The following is an 18361-nucleotide window of genomic DNA, read 5'->3' as shown; positions in this document are numbered from 1 at the left end:
ACGAAGCGGGACCCACGCAGCGGGTCCGGCGAGGGGTGGCTTCAAAGGCTTCCAAGACACAGTAAGGTCTCATGGCGGGATTCCAGGCCACACAGGTTAAAGGGTAGTCCAGGTGCTCTAAGCGTCCCACCAGAGCAGGGAGCAGGTAGGATTTTAATTCCGTTCGCTGGGGGTGGGGTTTGCAGGGAGAGCGGGCCAGGTGTGCACAATTGGCCGGCAGGGACTCCTGGTACTTGGAGTCCCTGTAGTCGCTCGCAGCCCTGCAGCTCTTCCTCCTAGGTCTTCAGATGCGCCCCAAATCAAAGTCCAGTCAGCCCAAAACAGTCCACACGCACGAAGCGGGACCCGCGCAGCGGGTCCGGCGAGGGGTGGCTTCAAAGGCTTCCAAGACACAGCAAGGTCTCGTGGCGGGATTCCAGGCCACACAGGTTAAAGGGTAGTCCAGGTGCTCTAAGCGTCCCACCAGAGCAGGGAGCAGGTAGGATTTTAATTTCGTTCGCTGGGGGCGGGGTTTGCAGGGAGAGCGGGCCAGGTGTGCACAATTGGCCGGCAGGGACTCCTGCTACTTGGAGTCCCTGTAGTCGCTCGCAGCCCTGCAGCTCTTCCTCCTAGGTCTTCAGATGCGCCCCAAATCAAAGTCCAGTCAGCCCAAAACAGTCCACACGCACGAAGCGGGACCCGCGCAGCGGGTCCGGCGAGGGGTGGCTTCAAAGGCTTCCAAGACACAGCAAGGTCTCGTGGCGGGATTCCAGGCCACACAGGTTAAAGGGTAGTCCAGGTGCTCTAAGCGTCCCACCAGAGCAGGGAGCAGGTAGGATTTTAATTCCGTTCGCTGGGGGCGGGGTTTGCAGGGAGAGCGGGCCAGGTGTGCACAATTGGCCGGCAGGGACTCCTGGTACTTGGAGTCCCTGTAGTCGCTCGCAGCCCTGCAGCTCTTCCTCCTAGGTCTTCAGATGCGCCCCAAATCAAAGTCCAGTCAGCCCAAAACAGTCCACACGCACGAAGCGGGACCCGCGCAGCGGGTCCTGCGAGGGGTGGCTTCAAAGGCTTCCAAGACACAGCAAGGTCTCGTGGCGGGATTCCAGGCCACACAGGTTAAAGGGTAGTCCAGGTGCTCTAAGCTTAATGCATCCCATTGGAGTCGAAAGGATACACTAAAACAGACAACTGCATTAGGTGAGAGCTATTGGTTGAAAGGGAAGAACCGAATCCTACAGTATGTATATTGGAAACAATAGGTCTGTTTAGATAGTTGCACTATCAAACCTTGACTAAAATGGAGTGTGATAAATTGTCAACATCCCGGATGAAAAGGGAACACAGAATATAATGCCCACGTTTGAATTATGTTCATGTTAGCAGTGAGGAGCCAACAAAGTAAGAGGGAGGCAGAAGTGAACTTGTCTTGCATGCATTACACTCTATGCATCTATTTGGAGGCGAAAGGATACACCAAAACAGTCAATGGCATCAAGTGAGAGCCAATGGTTGAAAGGGACAGACCCAAAGCCCGCTGTATGTATATTGGAAATAATAGGTCTGTTAGGTAGATGCTCCAACAAACCTAGGGGCATATTATCAAGAACGGCGTTAAAATTATCGCCGCTTTAGCGGCAGGAAACTGCTGCTAAAGCGGCGATGATGGGCTTGATAATGTGCCCTTGTGAATTTCCATAGAAGCCCATGTTCACACCAGAACATGGGCTTCTATGGGAATTCTCAAGGGCATATTATCAAGCCCATTATCGCCGCTTTAGCAGCAGTTTCCTGCTGCTAAAGCGGCGATAATTTCAACGCCATTCTTGATAATATGCCCCTTAGACCTAAAAATGGAGTACGATGAGTAGTCAACATTACAGGTGAAAAGGGAACAATTAATATACTGCCATTATGTTTTTAGATTTTGCAGTAAGTATTCTAACTACATTGTTAATTTCAAGTTTGAATATATGAGACGTATACAGCACATACATGCGGGTAATTTGAAAATATTTCAATAACTGAAGTGTAGGAAAAGAACAAAAAGCTAAAACAGATCATCAGAAACACTCCAATGTTTATTGAACCCGTTGGCAAATCCAGTGATCACATTTACTAAGAGGGGAGGGAAGAAATTAGATTATTTTTGCATCATTCACCAAATTGTTTTTGGGGAAAACACCATCCATGCTAAATCTCAAGAAATATGCAAAATTGCTTACTCGGCACAGTGTAGAAATCACTGCAATGAACCTGCTCATTTAGCTGTGTGTCTTTCACAGGAAATGTACATTAACAAACACTAATGGTTAAGTGCGAGCCTCCATATTAAATCGATTATTTAATCAATCAATGTGTGATTCAGTTTAAAAGCTAAGATAAGATATCCTAGGTAAAGTACTTTGGTGACAATTTTCGATCTGGTATATACTAAATAAAACCGTAAATAAATAAATACCGTAAATGAAAAGTTCCTTCCAGAAGTGGTTGGAAGAAAGGTAAGTATGAGAGAATCATGCTCTTAGTTGCATCAGGAGACCCAGAGAAGCATCAAATGTGACATTGGCAGTAAAAAGTGTTTCTTTCTTAAATTGACAAATCGTCAACTTACAGGAGAAAAGACGGGGTGCACTCTTTAAGTCACAAATTGTACAGTGGGAGTCAATAAATCACAGGCAGTACACAGTGGGAGTCATTACATGGCAAGTACATTTTGCTACACTTCAATCAGGAGCCACTACATTGCATGAGTAATTATTATAAAGGAGTCGTTGCTCGTCCAGTCTGCCGTACATCTGGCCTTGCACAGATTCTTTGACATCACCCAGTACTGTTGCTGTCTGGCCCTTTTAATCTGTGAATAAACTGTGCTTAGCACATGGCCTGCTGGGCATGTCTCTAAAAAATGTCCCCAGGATTGTGTGCTCCGTCCACCAGGCATGGGCGCGGGCGTGGGCATGGGCATGGGCGCCTGCTGTTTTCATTGTGCTCTGAAAGCTAGATAAGTATTGGTCCAGGTCCTATCAGCACCACTTCCTCTAGAGGCCACTTGGTTCGTGCTTTGCTTGCCCTGTAGACCGTGGTTGCAGGAACTGACTTGCTGCTGAGCTGCTTCAATTATGTTACTGATGATGTCATCTTTGCTTTCTTGTGGGATGTGAAGAGCAGAGCATTGTGGGTGATGAACTTGCAGAGCTACCTCAACTCTGTCATGTAAAGAAATGTTGGGTTTGTTTGGTATACACATTATAGTAACAGCTGATGTTTTTTGTAGCCTCGACATAACATAAACCCTAAAGAAGGTTTCCTTAGTAAATGTTAAAGCCTATTTAACTCTGAACCCTGTTCTCGTGCCCTGAATGCATTGTTGATGGCGTTTGGTCTTGAGCTGTGAGACCAAGGCACAGGGATTGGCCCATGCCTTAGAGCAGAGTCCTGTGTCCATTGTTGTTGATTATCTGCTTCTTAATTGTCATGTTTAATTATTGTTCAATTTGTAAAAACATTCACATTTTCAGTAGATACCTAGTGTTTCAATCACCTAAACTCTAATGACAATGTCTTTGACAGCCGACGCTGGCGTCGCTGGAACCGATTTAATCGAAGAAGGTGCAGAGCTGCGGTGAAGTCGGTGTCTTTTTATTGGCTGGTTATCGTATTAGTCTTCCTGAACACACTAACCATATCATCCGAACATTACAACCAGCCCAACTGGTTGACACAAATCCAAGGTAAAACTGAAGAATGAATTGATTTAACCTACAGGAAGACTCCTAAGGGCTAGTGTTTTGTCATTTGACTTTTTGGCGATATATCATATTGATTATTTCGACTGCTTAATATGTAAAAGAAGAAGGAGCTGATTATGACTTTGGTGGTGCGGGAGCAGGGCCGCACACCACCGCCCTGCTCCTGCACCGCCAAAGACGACCGCCGGCCACCAGCCAGATTAGGGGGCATATGTATCAAGCCCCTTTCCCGTTTGCGAACGGGAAAAGGCCTTTTGGAATGTATCATCCCAAAAGGGCATCGTACATTAGAGAATCTCAAAATTTGTGATTTTCTATTTTGCGATTGCATTGAAGGAATCGCAAATTATGATTCCTTAAATGCAATGTAGGAAACACAGAAAAATTGCGATTTGGCCTTAAAGAATCGCAAATTACCACCAACTTCAAGTTGGTGGTAATTTGCGATTTCTTTGAAAAATGCACTTTTTGTGCATTTTTCAAAGTGCCATGTGGCGCACATACATGCCCTTAGGGCATGTATGTGCGCCACATATGCACACATACACGTTTCAGGGGTGCAACAGGGTGCCCTTTTGACACCCTGGCACCCTTGAAATTGCATTCTCAATTTGCGATTCTCTAATTGCGAATCGCAAATTGAGAATGTCTTCCCATTCATTCCTATGGGCCTCCTAGCCCATAAGATTGAATGGGAAGGCATTCCTTAATTGAGATTCACAATTTGCAAATCGCAAATAAGGAATGCCAAGGAATCGCAAAATATTGACAAATTTTTCATTACATCCCCTTTTGCGATTCTTAAATACCAATTCTCTAAAAATCGCTGTTTTAGAATCGCAATAACGGTATTTGATACATATGCCCCTAGGAGTTTTCTCCTGGTCTTGTGGGTGGTACTTTGGTGTTCCCATTGTGGTGCCTTTAAAAAAGGCACCACAATGTGAACGCCAAAGCAAGTTCCTGTATGGCCTTTACTGGTTAGTCCATGCTGTGCAGGAACTGGGTGGCCATGTACACAGGGGGGCACACCCTGTGCCCCCCTGCATCCATTCCAGTGTACAGGGGCACCTTTGTTCCCCGCGCTACTGGCAGCTGCGGCAGTCCCAAAATGGGCTGACTGCCGTACTTGTAATATGGCGGTCAGACCACCGGTACGGCGGTCCACGACTGCCACTGCACGTCCACTATGGGTTATGCGGTCCGATTGATCACCGAACTTGTAATCAGGTCCTGAGTGCCATGGCCCAAAGTATTTCCCTGAAGCCCATGGCCGGCACTATCAAAGGTCAGGGTGCTGAATATCAAGGGTGTGTGGTCTTGATTCCACCTCATGCCGCTTTAAGCCACTGCCCTAGACTTCCAAGTCCTTTATCTTACCCTGTCATGGTCTTTTTCATCATTGCCCTACTTCATTGTTAGTTTTCAGTTTTTCTAGTCCTCCTTCTTTCCCCCTTTTGACTTTGCTCTCTCTTGTTCTGGGTCAAAGTCTGATAGGTAAAAATAAGTGCCTGTCCCCATTAGATTTTGTGCTGGTAGGCCCCACCTGCAACAACAGGCTCAAATTAAGCAATGCCAGTCACAAAACAACATACCACTACAAAATGATATGATGAAACACTAATTATAATGTTGGGTTCCACTAAAATAATGCAGTGAATTACAAAGGATATTGGCACTTTGTATTACTGTTTAAAATGTATTGTAACCTAGTAGTCTGGAACCATAATTGTCTGTACATCTAGTAGAATATAATGTATTTCAGCTCTCTGACTTGAGTAAGTAAATGAATGGTGAAAGGTGCCTTAGAAAATGCATGGATGAAAGAAAATAGTGCCTCATTTAGGGTTTTGCAGAGAGTCTGCCAAACCACTATCGTGGTGGAATAAATTCCCTAAATAACCCTCTAAGGTATTTATACATGCCAGCCATGGTGTCAGGGGTTTTTCAAAGGGCACAGTGAGATTCTCTAACGAGGAAAAATAAGTGGCTACAGATCACCATGTTGCAGCAGCATTGTGGATCTGCCATCACAAAAGTTGTTACTAGAAATTAACGTCTAAAGCAAGAATTCACTTTTGTGTGACACGTTTTATTGTTTGCAAGCAAGGATCATGTCAACAAAATGCCCTGGTGGGCTTTATCAACATAACCGATTTGAGAGTATAGTACAGTATCAAATCTCTCTCTACTGTTCTCAGTGCTACTTTCCTTATATTTTCCTATGGGTTAGCATTCCTTAAATTTCAACACATAACCTCCCACCCACACACCATCCTCCAAACTTATGGGTAGTCCTCCCTTCCTGCGTGGCTTCAACCAGTTAGGGGCTTACTTTCACCCCCTCTTTAAATGTACAGTAAGCCATGATTAGCCATTTACTTATCCCTCAGACTAAAAAGCTGCAGAGCTTTTATTCATGATGGGAAGTCTCTCAGCTGGGCTAATGATGTCAGATGTTAGATCAGTGGGCTCCAGAGTTTAACAGATGCATTGCTTGTATTCTGAATATTGTGTGTACTTTTTTGAAAGTCTGAGTCTGCCAAAGGGTGTTTTGTCCACTGCCGTTTGGTGCTGCCTTTGTTTTCCATTCCACAGTGATTAGCCGATTGGCTGTTCTAAGCATTTGGTAAATCAGACTTTTCTCAGTTTTCATCCCCTTGACACAACTCCACCCTCCTACAAGTGGTAAAATGACCTTGGGATCCGGTTTTACGGTTGCACCTAAAAACCCTATCTCTTGTGGTCAAGCACTTAATTCCAGTGTGTTTGTACTAGATCAAACTGCCACCTAATATGAGTCGTGAGTCCCACCCTCTTTCTAGACCTGCAGCATAAACTGGTAGAGATTGGTTGGATCTCTTTAAATATTTGGGGGCTAAGGTACCAGCGCTTTCGTTACTTATGCTCTGATACTCTGATTCGCTGTGCTGTAATCTTCAGAATCATTTGGATTTGTTCCTCCAACTTTATGTCCTCTTTCCATTGGGAATTTCATTCCCCTGTTCATTTTACCACTAAACTAATAACCCTATCTACCCTTCATTCCTTCACTTCTCTTGATGGAGTGGAAATCTAATACCAGCCCCTTCATTATCTAATGCGTTTTAGTATACTTTTCCAGCAGGCTAAGGTGTAGCGCAATCACTTCCCTTTGGTAAATATCCATTAACCAGGGAGGGATTGATAACTCTCCACTGACTGCCAGTGCTGAAGCGGGTGTCCTTCAAAGCCCTTTGCTTGGTTCACAATGCTCTCAATCTGCAGAGGTCGAGCTATCTGAGGACTGTCTTTAATTGGTATGTTCGACTAGACCTCTAAGATCGGCTGGTCGTAACAATATGAGAATCCCTAGGTGTAGGAAACTTAGGTGGGGGGGGGGCGAGAGTGGAAAGGTGCTGTGGCCAGGCTGTGGAACTCCCTCCTGGAGAATATTTGGAGTTTAAAACTTGTACCTGATCTTCCGTATGCAGGTTAAAACGTGGTTATTCCTAAATTAGACCTCAATCAGATCAGCATGGTTGTTTAGATTTTCTCTGTTAAGGGCCCCCCTCACTCAGTTCTTATCTGTATTAGCGCTTTGATGCTTCTTAGTTTAACGCACCATACAAAGTCTTTACAATTACAATGAACTGTTTCTGTGATTGCTCCCTGACTAGCCACAGTCCATACAATTAATACAGCTAATACGCAGGTGGGGAAGATCCTGAAAATGGCAAGGGTATTAAGTCTATCCTAGCTTCAAGGTTCCTCCATCCCCTTTTAGTACTTAGCAGTCTTTGTTCATAGTAGTTTGCTGATATTTCCAAAGTATCTCACCTAATTTTTAACTGATAGTCTAGGAGAGGGCCCTCAGTCAGAATACAATTTCCCCCACTGCTATAATCGTAGTATCTTTTACTTGATGGAATCTCAGTGCATTACCAACATAGATCCTTTCTGGCGAAAATATTATGTCCCCTTCTCTTGCATTATTGTATTTATATGCCTCTAAACCATGGTGTTACTTATGGGTCTCCCCACCTTCTATCCCTATAATGATCACCAAGTGTAATGGACCAGTAATGGAACTGACTTACCAATCGTTACGGAACAGTCATAATGTTCAGAGCCGACATGACATCAGAAAATATCTCTAAGAAGTTGATGGCACAGATCAGGATATTTAGGTAAAATATGTGTATCCCACAAAGAGGCCTAAGGTTGGTTAGTGATTGACTTGCATCAAAAGCAAGAATACATAAGGACAGGGAGCATGTAATCAATATACACGAGATAGACAATGGCGAGGTCAACAGTCAGATGTATGAAATGGCATTCTGACAAAATATTGTTGCAAAAATATTTTGAGACACAAATATCCTGCCAAAAATAATGCTATGTCAAAAATAGGGTGGTGCGAAATATAGAAAGTAAGAATATAGTTTTTTAACCCCTTCCAGGATGATAACGAGCTCAGCTCGTCATGAGCGTAACCTGCCGTACGCTCATGACGAGCTGAGCTCGTCATGTAACGCGGTATTTTTAAAATTGCCGCGCACAGCGGGAAAAGCCGCCGCAGCGATGCGGTTAAAGTTTTCTGTATCATTTTCTAACATCTAGTTGTACACTGCATTTTTTATTATACTATTATTATATATATATGTTGGGTCTTATTAGTTTTTGTATTATAAGATGTTATTATGTTAATGTTAAGTATGTCTAATCATTTTTTAAGAGTTTTTTATTTGCTAATATATATTTTTTATTTTTTATTTTATGTAAGTGTCTTTTGATGGGTGATTGGGTTTCAGGCGAATGTGGTGGGAAGATTTTCACATTTTTGTTGGTTATTAATGTTTTATATGCTTTCATTTATTAATTAATTATTCAATTAGGTAATTTCTTTTTGTCGTTTAATAGACATTTGAAAAATATGATAGTAGAATTTTTATTAGATTTTGTTAATTATTTAATTATGTGTAATAATTTGGGTATCAATTACTTTGATATTTTTTTCATTTTTTTAAATTATGTGTTTTATTATTTTTTTCGGTTATTAATATATTTAAGATTGTAGGAATTTTAGAGTACTGGGGTGGTAAGTATTTGAAATATATTTATTTATTCATTGACATAATTTTTTATATAATTTTATGTGTAATTTTATATCATTATTTTAATGATTTAATTTTTTATAAATTATACTAATTATACATTGTTGATACTTTGGATGAATGGTGCACCAGGGAAATGTTCATATATTTCTTTCAATAAGTATCAAGACGAGGTATCTTTAGAGGACCCAATTCAATCCTTTAATTTCTCTCTTGAAGCATATAGATACAGGAGGAAAAAAAAACGTCCAGCCAACGCGTTTCATTCGGAAACATTAATTTTCTGAACTTCTTCAGGACTGTAGACAACATATAAAAGACACATATAAATACAAATAAACCATGCACATACCAAATAAAACACATTACAGAAAAAATAAATACGAATGAGGAGAAAAGAAAATACACAGTGTAATATACAAAGCACCGGACTAACACAAACAAACTGTACAATGTAATATTAAACTAGGTACAAGCCAATAATTAAGATTTCAAGGACAAAAACATATATGTACAACACAAATCTAAACATTTGACGTGAAATACTAAACACAGGACAAGATCACTAATAAAAAAAAGAGCGCAATGCAAAAAAGCCCAAGGACAATACAATACATAATACACATCTCATCTTGCATGGGACCCCCAGGTACCAAAGTTTGGTACCTCCCCACTTGAACACTATGTTATGATTGTATTATGACTAATTAGGGAATAGAGCTTACTTAAAGCATACATAGTGCCTAAGGAACATATCTTAATACATTTAAACTTATTGCATTTATAGCAGAAAACAAATTTTCAATTCACTTTAAATGGCCGGATATTGGTCACTATCCATTTGCTAAAATACCTCCCATTTCGGAAATTCGAACATACCTCTTAAATATCTTGGTATCAATTGTATAGTGTTGCTTTGGTGAAACTCCAAAATATCTGTAGTCCATGGGGAATGTACTCCCATCAAATCTGCCTATTGATAATATATATAAAAATACGTCTAATGCACAATATAAAAAAAAAGAAAAATACATCAAAAGAATCTTAAAACGAATAGGGAAGGGCGATTAGTGATACAGGTCAGCTAAAACGATCATAGGGTGCACAAATAATTTGAAAATGCCCCGTCATGATTTAAAACTGAGTAGGAAATGGCTAGTTCCACATAAAAATATAAACAATTCACAGTCTAGGTTGTTCAAATATAACAAGAAAACCTTTATTTAATTGCACCAATCGTTAAAGAGGTTTTTCGCACCATTGCAATAATCTATGTGTGTAACATATGCCGGAAATCAATAATCATTAATAGCTAAATGTGTATATCAATGTGCACATATAATTCAACCAAAACACAAAAACTATATATTTTATACATTATGTTTCCAGCAGCGGAGCCATGGAAGGCTCTGTTGTCAGAAACACCCTGATTCATGTGCGACCACTGGTTGATAATGCGCTGGGAGACCCATTTCATTTCAAGCGGGCCTTCCGAAGTCTCGTCCGCAAACATATTTTTATGTATAGGCCAGCAATGTCTAGCAGGTTGTATGATGGGTCAATGCATACCTGAACAACGTATGCCTGTACCACGTGGTCCATACCATGACTGTGTCTTTACCATGCATGCCTTTGCCACGCATGCCTTTACCACACAATTTTGTGGTAAGGATATAATGGGTAAAGGGACAAGTATGCTAAAGATCATACCCCTGCCATGTAAACTGTCCCTTTTCCCCCTGCCCTAAGCCCTAAAAATTATACCCACATCCTAAACACTGCTCCTGGCCCCCCCACCCTTAGCCCTAAAAACTGTCCCCTACATCCTGAAACTACGCAGACCCAGCCCCCTACCCTCAGGTCTAAAACTGCCCCTTGCCCTGTAAACTGTCCCTTTTTCCCCTGCCATGCCTTGAACCATAAAAATGAGCCCCACACCCCAAAAAAACTTCCAGACTACAGCCCCCTTGCCCTACAAACGGTCTCCTACATTGCTGAAGTACCGTGACCCAGCCTCCCCCACTGTGAGGCCTAAAACTAACCCCTGCCCTGTAACCTGTCCCTTTTCCCCGCCCGCCGTTGGCCCTAAAAATTTCCCCTACCCTAAAATCTACCCGAGCCCCAGCCCCACTGCCCTGAATCCTAAAAACTGTCTCCTACACCCGCTAACTACCCCGACCCCAGCCCCTCCTGCCCTGAGCCCTAAAAACTGTACCCTACACTTGCTAACTACCCCAACCACTTCCTGAGTCCTAAAACCTAAACCCACTCCCAGAAATTAACTCTCACCAAGACACAGCCCCAGCCCCTCTTATTTCACTGCGTCCTTGCTCGATTCCCGATTGTCCTTACTCTTCCTGTCTTCCTCTTCCGCCCATCCACTCGGCAACTAGACTGCGCATTGCCTTAACCACACATATGTGCTGTTAAGGCACATGCGTGGTTAAGGCAAGCGTAGTATGGCTTGCGGGGAAACGACACGCATGGCTAAGCCTGCGTTGTTAAGGCAGTTTCCCTGCCTAGCATGGCAGCCATGTTTAGAAAAATGCCCCACCGTAAAACTACCAGGTTGTTAGAGAATTTTTGTTTTATTTTCCAGAAACAAAAACGCTGCTTTGTGGGGGTTGCCTTTCGAAAACAAGCATTGGTAAATGCATTAGGTTGCTCCTTTGTGATAAATAATAAGCTGTTTTTGGTGGGCGTAGCCAGGCAGCCGACCGTAATGGCCACACGGCACACGCCAGGCTAACCCGGAATCCTAACTCATCCGCTCACCCACTTGTTTAAAAAATCGCGGCCCAGCAGCCCCATGCTGTGCACTGGCCTGCGGTGGCATACGGAGCGTCCAGACAGCCTCCCATCGACAGAATTGACAAAGATTGGGGATTGATGTGATTGTCGTGCACTGCCGCCATTATGCCGGCACGGCCTACGCTGGATCGATGGCCTTGTGGACATTCCCTGTGCGTCTGCGACTGCTCCTCTGGCAACGAGACGCCCGCTATACTTTCTGATTCCAGAGGTGAGTGGGTCCTGATAACTGTGCCCTCCCCTCTCGGTGCCCTTTACCTTGCTATCCGGCACTGCTCCTTAGACCTGCCTAGCCCCTGAGGCCCAGCGGCGACAGGGGCTGTGGGCGAGCCTTGGGGGCAGCCATACAGCTGGGCCGGACAGCTCCAGTGAGGGGGCCATCGGTGTCCTGCCCTCATGCAGCTGCGCTGAATGTGGTGACGGTGCGGCTGCCATAACAGCATTGGGGCCCTTCTGTGGAGGATGAGACACCTGATCTCCAGCTGAGGTGAGGCTTATATAATTTCATTGAGTCTTACCCGCAATTGGTGCCTCATGAGTGCCGGGGTGTCAGAATTTGCCGATCCAGTAGCTTGGCGCATTCTCACGGCGTGCTGCGTAGTGTTACAGCAGGACAGTGGCGTGGCTTCCTAGCGCCATTCCCATGATACGAGGCCTGGCTGGGTTGAGACTGAAGCGGCACTTGTGAATACGTGGAGGCCCAGTGATCACTGTTTTGACCATTCTTCTGCGAAACATACGAAAACGAGTGATGGCCCATCAATCCATCGCACCGCTACCTGAGCGATAGTTCAGAGATACCCGAAGCAAAGGCTGTTGCATTTCCCCAAACCTGTTGAGCAGTCCATGAATCCGGATAGTAACATGGCGGAGGGTGGAATGGAGTTGGCTGTCCTTAGTGACGTTCCTGCTGGATCTGGTGCACTTCTGCAGGAACTGCGAGCTGGCTTCAAACCATTGGACAGCTGCTACAATGCCTTTGAAAAAAGGTTGGACACAATGGGGGCCAAATTAGATGTCCACGATAGGCGCCTGGACAACGCTGAGGGCAGGGTTTCGGACTTTGAGGACGGGCGGCCCAGTCAACTAAGCACCTAGACAAAATGGAAGGGATCCTTAAGGAAATAGCCATAAAAAACAAAGATTTGGAGGTGCGTAGTAGGCGCAACAATATACGAATTCTTGGGGTGCCAGAGTCCACCAATACCGTTCGTATGGATGTGATTTTAGAGACCCTACTCTCGGGCCTTTATTGGCAGGGAGGCCTTCACCACTACCTTTTTGATAGAACGTGCCCACCGCTCCTTGGGTCCGAGAACTAACCCAGGCTGTCCGCCGAGACCCATCATAGACTGCCTACTAAATTTCCGGAACAGGGACACTGCTTTGTGGCTGGCTAGAGAACTTGGCACCTTATCCTGGCAGGGCTCCACTCTGTCCCTATTTCCTGATTTCACTGCCATGGTGCAGGATGCTAGGGGGTAATACTCCGGGGTCAAAGCTCCGCTCCACAATTTGGGCCTTAAATATGGCATGATCTACCCGGCTCAGTACCGTGTGGACATAGAGGGTCGATCTCGCATTTCTGACTCGCCACAAGCGGTACAAGAATTCTGCAAAGCCTATAAAAGAAGTGACGGACGCAGAATCACTGATAAATCGGGGTGCTACCCACCACACAGTGGATCAGTGGCCAGTGTTGAACTTTTCTCCAATGAGTAGTGTTCGTCCATCTAAGGTGTGAAATATTGCGGATGAGGTTCAATAATTACAGCATGCAGAGGTGCTAGTGTCACCTTGAGAAATATTGCACCTTTTGGATTTTGTCGTGGCGTTGCAACACCCCCCGTGTATAACATGTTTTGATTGTTATTGAGTTGAGGATGTATCTTACCTTGTGGTTTTTGTCCAATCGTGTTGATTACATGAGGCAATTTTCAGAGTTTTCAATAAGGGACTTCCCTGCAAAGGTATTTGCAGGGATGGGTGGAGGGGGGTTTCTGGCACAGTTAATTCACTGCTACTCATCGTGTACTAAGATACTTCTATGCTTACAGTCTGCAGATTATGTTGCTAGGTATGATGGTGGAGAGGTTGTCTGCTATTTCAGATGTTAATTTCTTCACTTGGAATGTTAGGGGCTTCAACAACACCTGGAAGGGAAAGCATGTGTTAAATTATTTACAACGGCACAAAGCTGATATTGCTTTTTTCCAAAAAAAACACCTATCCCCTGCCTCTCCTACCTCCTTTGCTTCCAGCTGGGTGGTTCACGGTTATTTTGTGAACTATAGTATATATTCTAGAGGTACTGCTATATTAATACATAAGCGCTTGCCCTTACATAAAGTGCACAATGGTAGAGAATGTTGTTATACTCTAGTCACTGGGAGACTAATGGGTTACGGTATTGCTCTGCTGTGTATATATGCACCCAATGTTGATGATCCTGTGACTGTCTTGTTGAGTAGTCAAATTTAGTAATAATCTATGTTTAACGGGTTCCCTAGAGCTTTTGGCTCTAGTGCCACTGCACCTGCGGCACCATTTGAATAAAGTCCCTTTTAACTGCGAGTTAACTGCACTTATGACTGTCTGTTTAGTAGTCAAATATAACAATATTATGTTTTTAAAGGAGTTCTGACAAAGTTTGGGCCGGTGCCACTGCTCCTACTGCACCATTCAAATAATGACCCTGTTGCCAGAAAGATAACTGCACTTGTGACTGGCTGTCTAGTAGTAAAATATAGCAATATTAGGTGTTTAGAGGAGTTCTGACATCTTTTTGGACCGGTGCCACTGCACCTGCTGCACCATTTAAATCAAGTCCCTTTTAACTGTAATTGTGACTGCCTGTTTAGTGTCAAATATAGCAATATTATGTGTTGTAGCAGAACGAATACTGAAAAGGGAAAAGGGAAACCTACATACATATATGATATCGTGCTACAGAATTACTACTTCTAAATACGAGGTGAGCTTAATGAGGTGAGCTTTAAGAGTTATGGTGACAATCATAAGGTTACATGATGATACTAAAGACATGGGATGTGGCTCGTGACAGGAAAATTGTTGTTTATATGTTGTTACAGCCTTAACGCTAGACCGAATTGGTGGATAGAACTCTCATTGATAATTTGGATCTGAACTGGTATGTGTAAAAATGATAATACATCATAAGCTTGTTTTTATAAAATTCTTTAGGATTTTTCTACTGGTCATCCTTAGTTTATACTGACTTTTTTCTACTTTTGCACTTGGTGACTTTTGTTTTATGCTTGGCATTAGGGTCTATATGAGATGTCTTTACTATACTATACACTAACTCGGTGGTTTTCTCTTTAAAATGAGAATAACCTATTACTGTATATGAAAATGATCACACCTAAGTTGTAAATATTGTAATCTTACAGCCCTGAAGAAGTCTCTTGTCCGAGACGGACTTAGACGAAACACGTGTAGGCTGTCTGCTGAAATTTAATTTGGATGAAGAAGAGCTTTTGAATAAAGAAAAGACTGAAGAAGGATAATACTTTCTGTGGACTGAATTTGACTTTAGAGTGCTCGGTGGATTAATTTGTGATTTGTCGGATCACTTTATGGTCTTGTTTGGAGTCAAGGCAACAGGCTCACATCTACCTGGAGCACCGAACTTACTTTGTTTGACTAATATTGTCCTTAATTTGCTGTGCGCTCCAAGAAGTTGTTGTCAATTGTTTATGTGTTTAAAGGAGTTCCGACAACTTTTAGGCCAGTTGCTACTGCACTTGCTGCACCATTTAAATAATGACCCTGTTGTCTGCAAGGCAACTGCACTGTTGCTGCCTGTTTAGTTATGTTATGTTATGTTAGGTTGGTTTTATATAGCGCTCAGCTACTCCGAGGAGTGTCCCGGTGCTTTTAAGAAAAATTGAGAGCGGGCAGCAGGGGCGGTCAGACCGAACATAAGACTATTGGACAAAGAGCCAGGACTTTAGCTCCCTGCTGAAACCCAGAAGATTGTGTTCAATCTCAGGGAGACAGACAAAGAGTTCCAAAACTTAGGAGCAAGATAGCGGAAGGAACGACCACCAATTCGGGCTCTTCTGACAGATGGAACATGTGCCAAGGCCAGAGAAGCTGACCTCAGAGTACTCGAAGGCAGATAGAAAGCCAGTCGGTTTCTGATGTATCTTGCTCCTACGCCATGGAGAGCTTTAAAGGTCAGTGAGAGAGCCTTAAAGGGCACACGTTTTTTGATGGGAAGCCAGTGAAGTTTTTTTTATTAATGCCTTTGCGCTTGTTCTGCGGCCTGAACAGTCACTTTCCGGTGACAGAGAGAAAGCATCGGAAGAAATTTCCTAAGCATCTTGATGATGCCGAAACACTTACCGATGAGGCCCAAGATCTGGGGTTTCATCGTGAGGCCATCATCGATCTGCACTCCCAGATTCATGGCCTTGGGGGAGGCAGCCGTGGGGGGAAACATGGCCGGCGGCCACCAAGATTGCCATCTGGGGTCAGAAGAACAGCCGAAAAGCAGCAGCTCCGATTTATCGGAGTTGCATTTAAGGCTATGTTGTTCAAACCACTTGAAGACAGCCCCCAGACAGCCTCTGATCTGCCCGCCATCGAAGTCTACACCCTTCTGACAGGTAAAGAGAAGCTGGGTGTCGTCAGCGTAGGACACGATCTGGGCGCCAAAAGACTCCGCCAGAGCCGCCAGGGGTGCCAAATAGATATTGAACAAAGTAGGGCTCAAAACAGAGCCCTGGGGCACCCCTACCTCCAATGGCGGCATCTCAGCAGAGAAGGGGGGGGCCAGACCGTTTGGCAGCGGCCAGCTAGGATGGACTTAAATCAATTGAACACCGCTCCCAGCAGCCCAATCTCCCTTAATCTGAGAAGGAGACCGCCGCGGGGAACGGTGTCGAAGGCCGCCGACACGTCCAACATTACCAACATTGCCTTGCCTCCTGCATCCATCACCTCTCTGATGGCATCAGTGACCTCCAATAATGCCGTCTCCGTACTCATATTGGCACGGAAACCCGATTGGGTATCATGCAAGATGTTATTCTTTTCCAGGAAGTTTGAAAGAGAGGCGTGGACGTGCTTCTCCACAACTTTAGCCAAAGCCGGTAGGAGGGAGATAGGCCTGTAGTTGGCGTGCAGCAAAGGGTCTAGATTAGGCTTCTTCAACAGTGGTAGGATCAGGGCATGCTTCCAGGCCTGAGGGACCATGCCCGTGCTCGGCGAACAGTTGAGCACCGGGTTGATGAGATCATTGATCACTGGGGCCATTTTTCCCAGGCACTTTGCAGGACAAGGATCCAGAGGTGAGCCAGATTTGAGTTTAGAAATCAGATCTAGAGAAGAAGTCAACGAAAGAGGGGGAAAGTTGGCCAGAAAAGGACCATCATCAGGAAGGAACATAGAGGAAGGGGCACCTATTTCAGACGGAGTTGTTAAAGTGGTAGGGGGAAAGGAATCTTGAATGGTCTTGATTTTAGAAATTAAGAAATTGGCCAGTTGAGACACCCAGGGTTCGGAGTGTTGGTGCGTGAGCACAACAGAGCTAGGTGCAGTAAATTCCTTAACAATAAGGAAGATTTCCTTGCTGGCAACAGCGGCGGCCTCAATTCTTTTAGCAAGATAAGCTTTCTTTTCTAAGGTGATGCTGCCCTATATACATTCTTGTCCGAAGGATCGTAGTAACGGCGCCAGACTCTTCCCGCTTTCTTACAGCTACGCCACATATCCGCAAGAGAAGCTGTAAACCACGGGGCAGATGCCCGATTACAGTTTTTACGTGAGGTAGAAGTGGGAGCTAGTTCGTCAAATCTCTCAACCAACCAGCTTTGTAGGAGGTCTAGATCGGCTTCAAGGCTGCCAGACAGCTGGCCGGGGTGGGAGGAGAGAGCTTGCGCCAGCATATCCGGGGATACTCGATTGAAGGCTCTCGATGTTTGACGCGAGCATTCTAAAAGTCGGGATGGATGTTTATTGGCCAAAGGGATCTGGAACTTAACAAGATAGTGGTCCGACCATAAAACGGGTTTGGGGGGAAACACCGCTATGGAGGTGGTGGAAAACACTTGGTCCAGGGTGTGTCCTTTGTTATGTGTGGGAGTAGTGATGAAAGGGACCAAACCCAATGGGGTGGTAACGTCTAATAACTTGATGGTATCAGCATCAGTGCCTGAGTCCATGTGTATGTTGAAGTCCCCCAGCAGCAGACACTGGTCCGTTTTAAGGCACAGAGCTGTCACAGCTGTGTGAAGCGCTTCAAAAAAAGAGCCTAGGGGTCCCGGGGGTCTGTAAGCTAGAAGCCCAGCACAAGTTTGATGAGGGGATAAGGAGAGAGAAAACCCCAGGAATTCACAGCCCACAATATCGTCGGTGGAAATGACAGTGCAGGGAAAACGTTTATCGACTACTAGGGCTATGCCGCCTCCTCTGCCCTGAGCCCTATCTTTCCTGAAGATAACATAGCTGTGGGGAATAGCTGACCCTAGGTCGGGACCCGAACATTCACCCAACCAAGTCTCTGTAAGAAAGAGACACAGAGGGTTTGTGTCGGCCAAGAGATTGTAAATGTCCAGGGAGTGTCTAGTAAGGGACCTAGTATTAAGAAGAAGACAGGACAGAACTATGGGCTGGTCTTGAGGAGATGACACAGGAGGGCCACACAGACCCCATCCGCAAGCCGAACAACGTTTTTTACAGACATGTCTTCCAGGGAAG

General features: G+C 44.5%; 1 protein-coding gene across 2 annotated transcripts in view; it reads left to right on the top strand.

Annotated features, from left to right (window-relative positions):
* Positions 1-18361, top strand: part of CACNA1D (calcium voltage-gated channel subunit alpha1 D) — a 1365963-nt gene that overhangs the window by 725456 nt on the left and 622146 nt on the right. For both annotated transcript variants that reach the window (XM_078661595.1, XM_078661596.1), the window contains exon 12: positions 3550-3710. In XM_078661595.1, coding sequence (XP_078517721.1) covers positions 3550-3710 — 161 coding nt within the window. The remainder of the gene's footprint in view (positions 1-3549; positions 3711-18361) is intronic.

The sequence above is a fragment of the Lissotriton helveticus genome, chromosome 9, assembly GCF_964261635.1.
Source record: "Lissotriton helveticus chromosome 9, aLisHel1.1, whole genome shotgun sequence".
NCBI classification, from domain to species: domain Eukaryota; kingdom Metazoa; phylum Chordata; class Amphibia; order Caudata; family Salamandridae; genus Lissotriton; species Lissotriton helveticus.
Note: the sequence above shows the minus strand (reverse complement) of the source record. Positions and strands in the feature narration are given on the sequence as shown.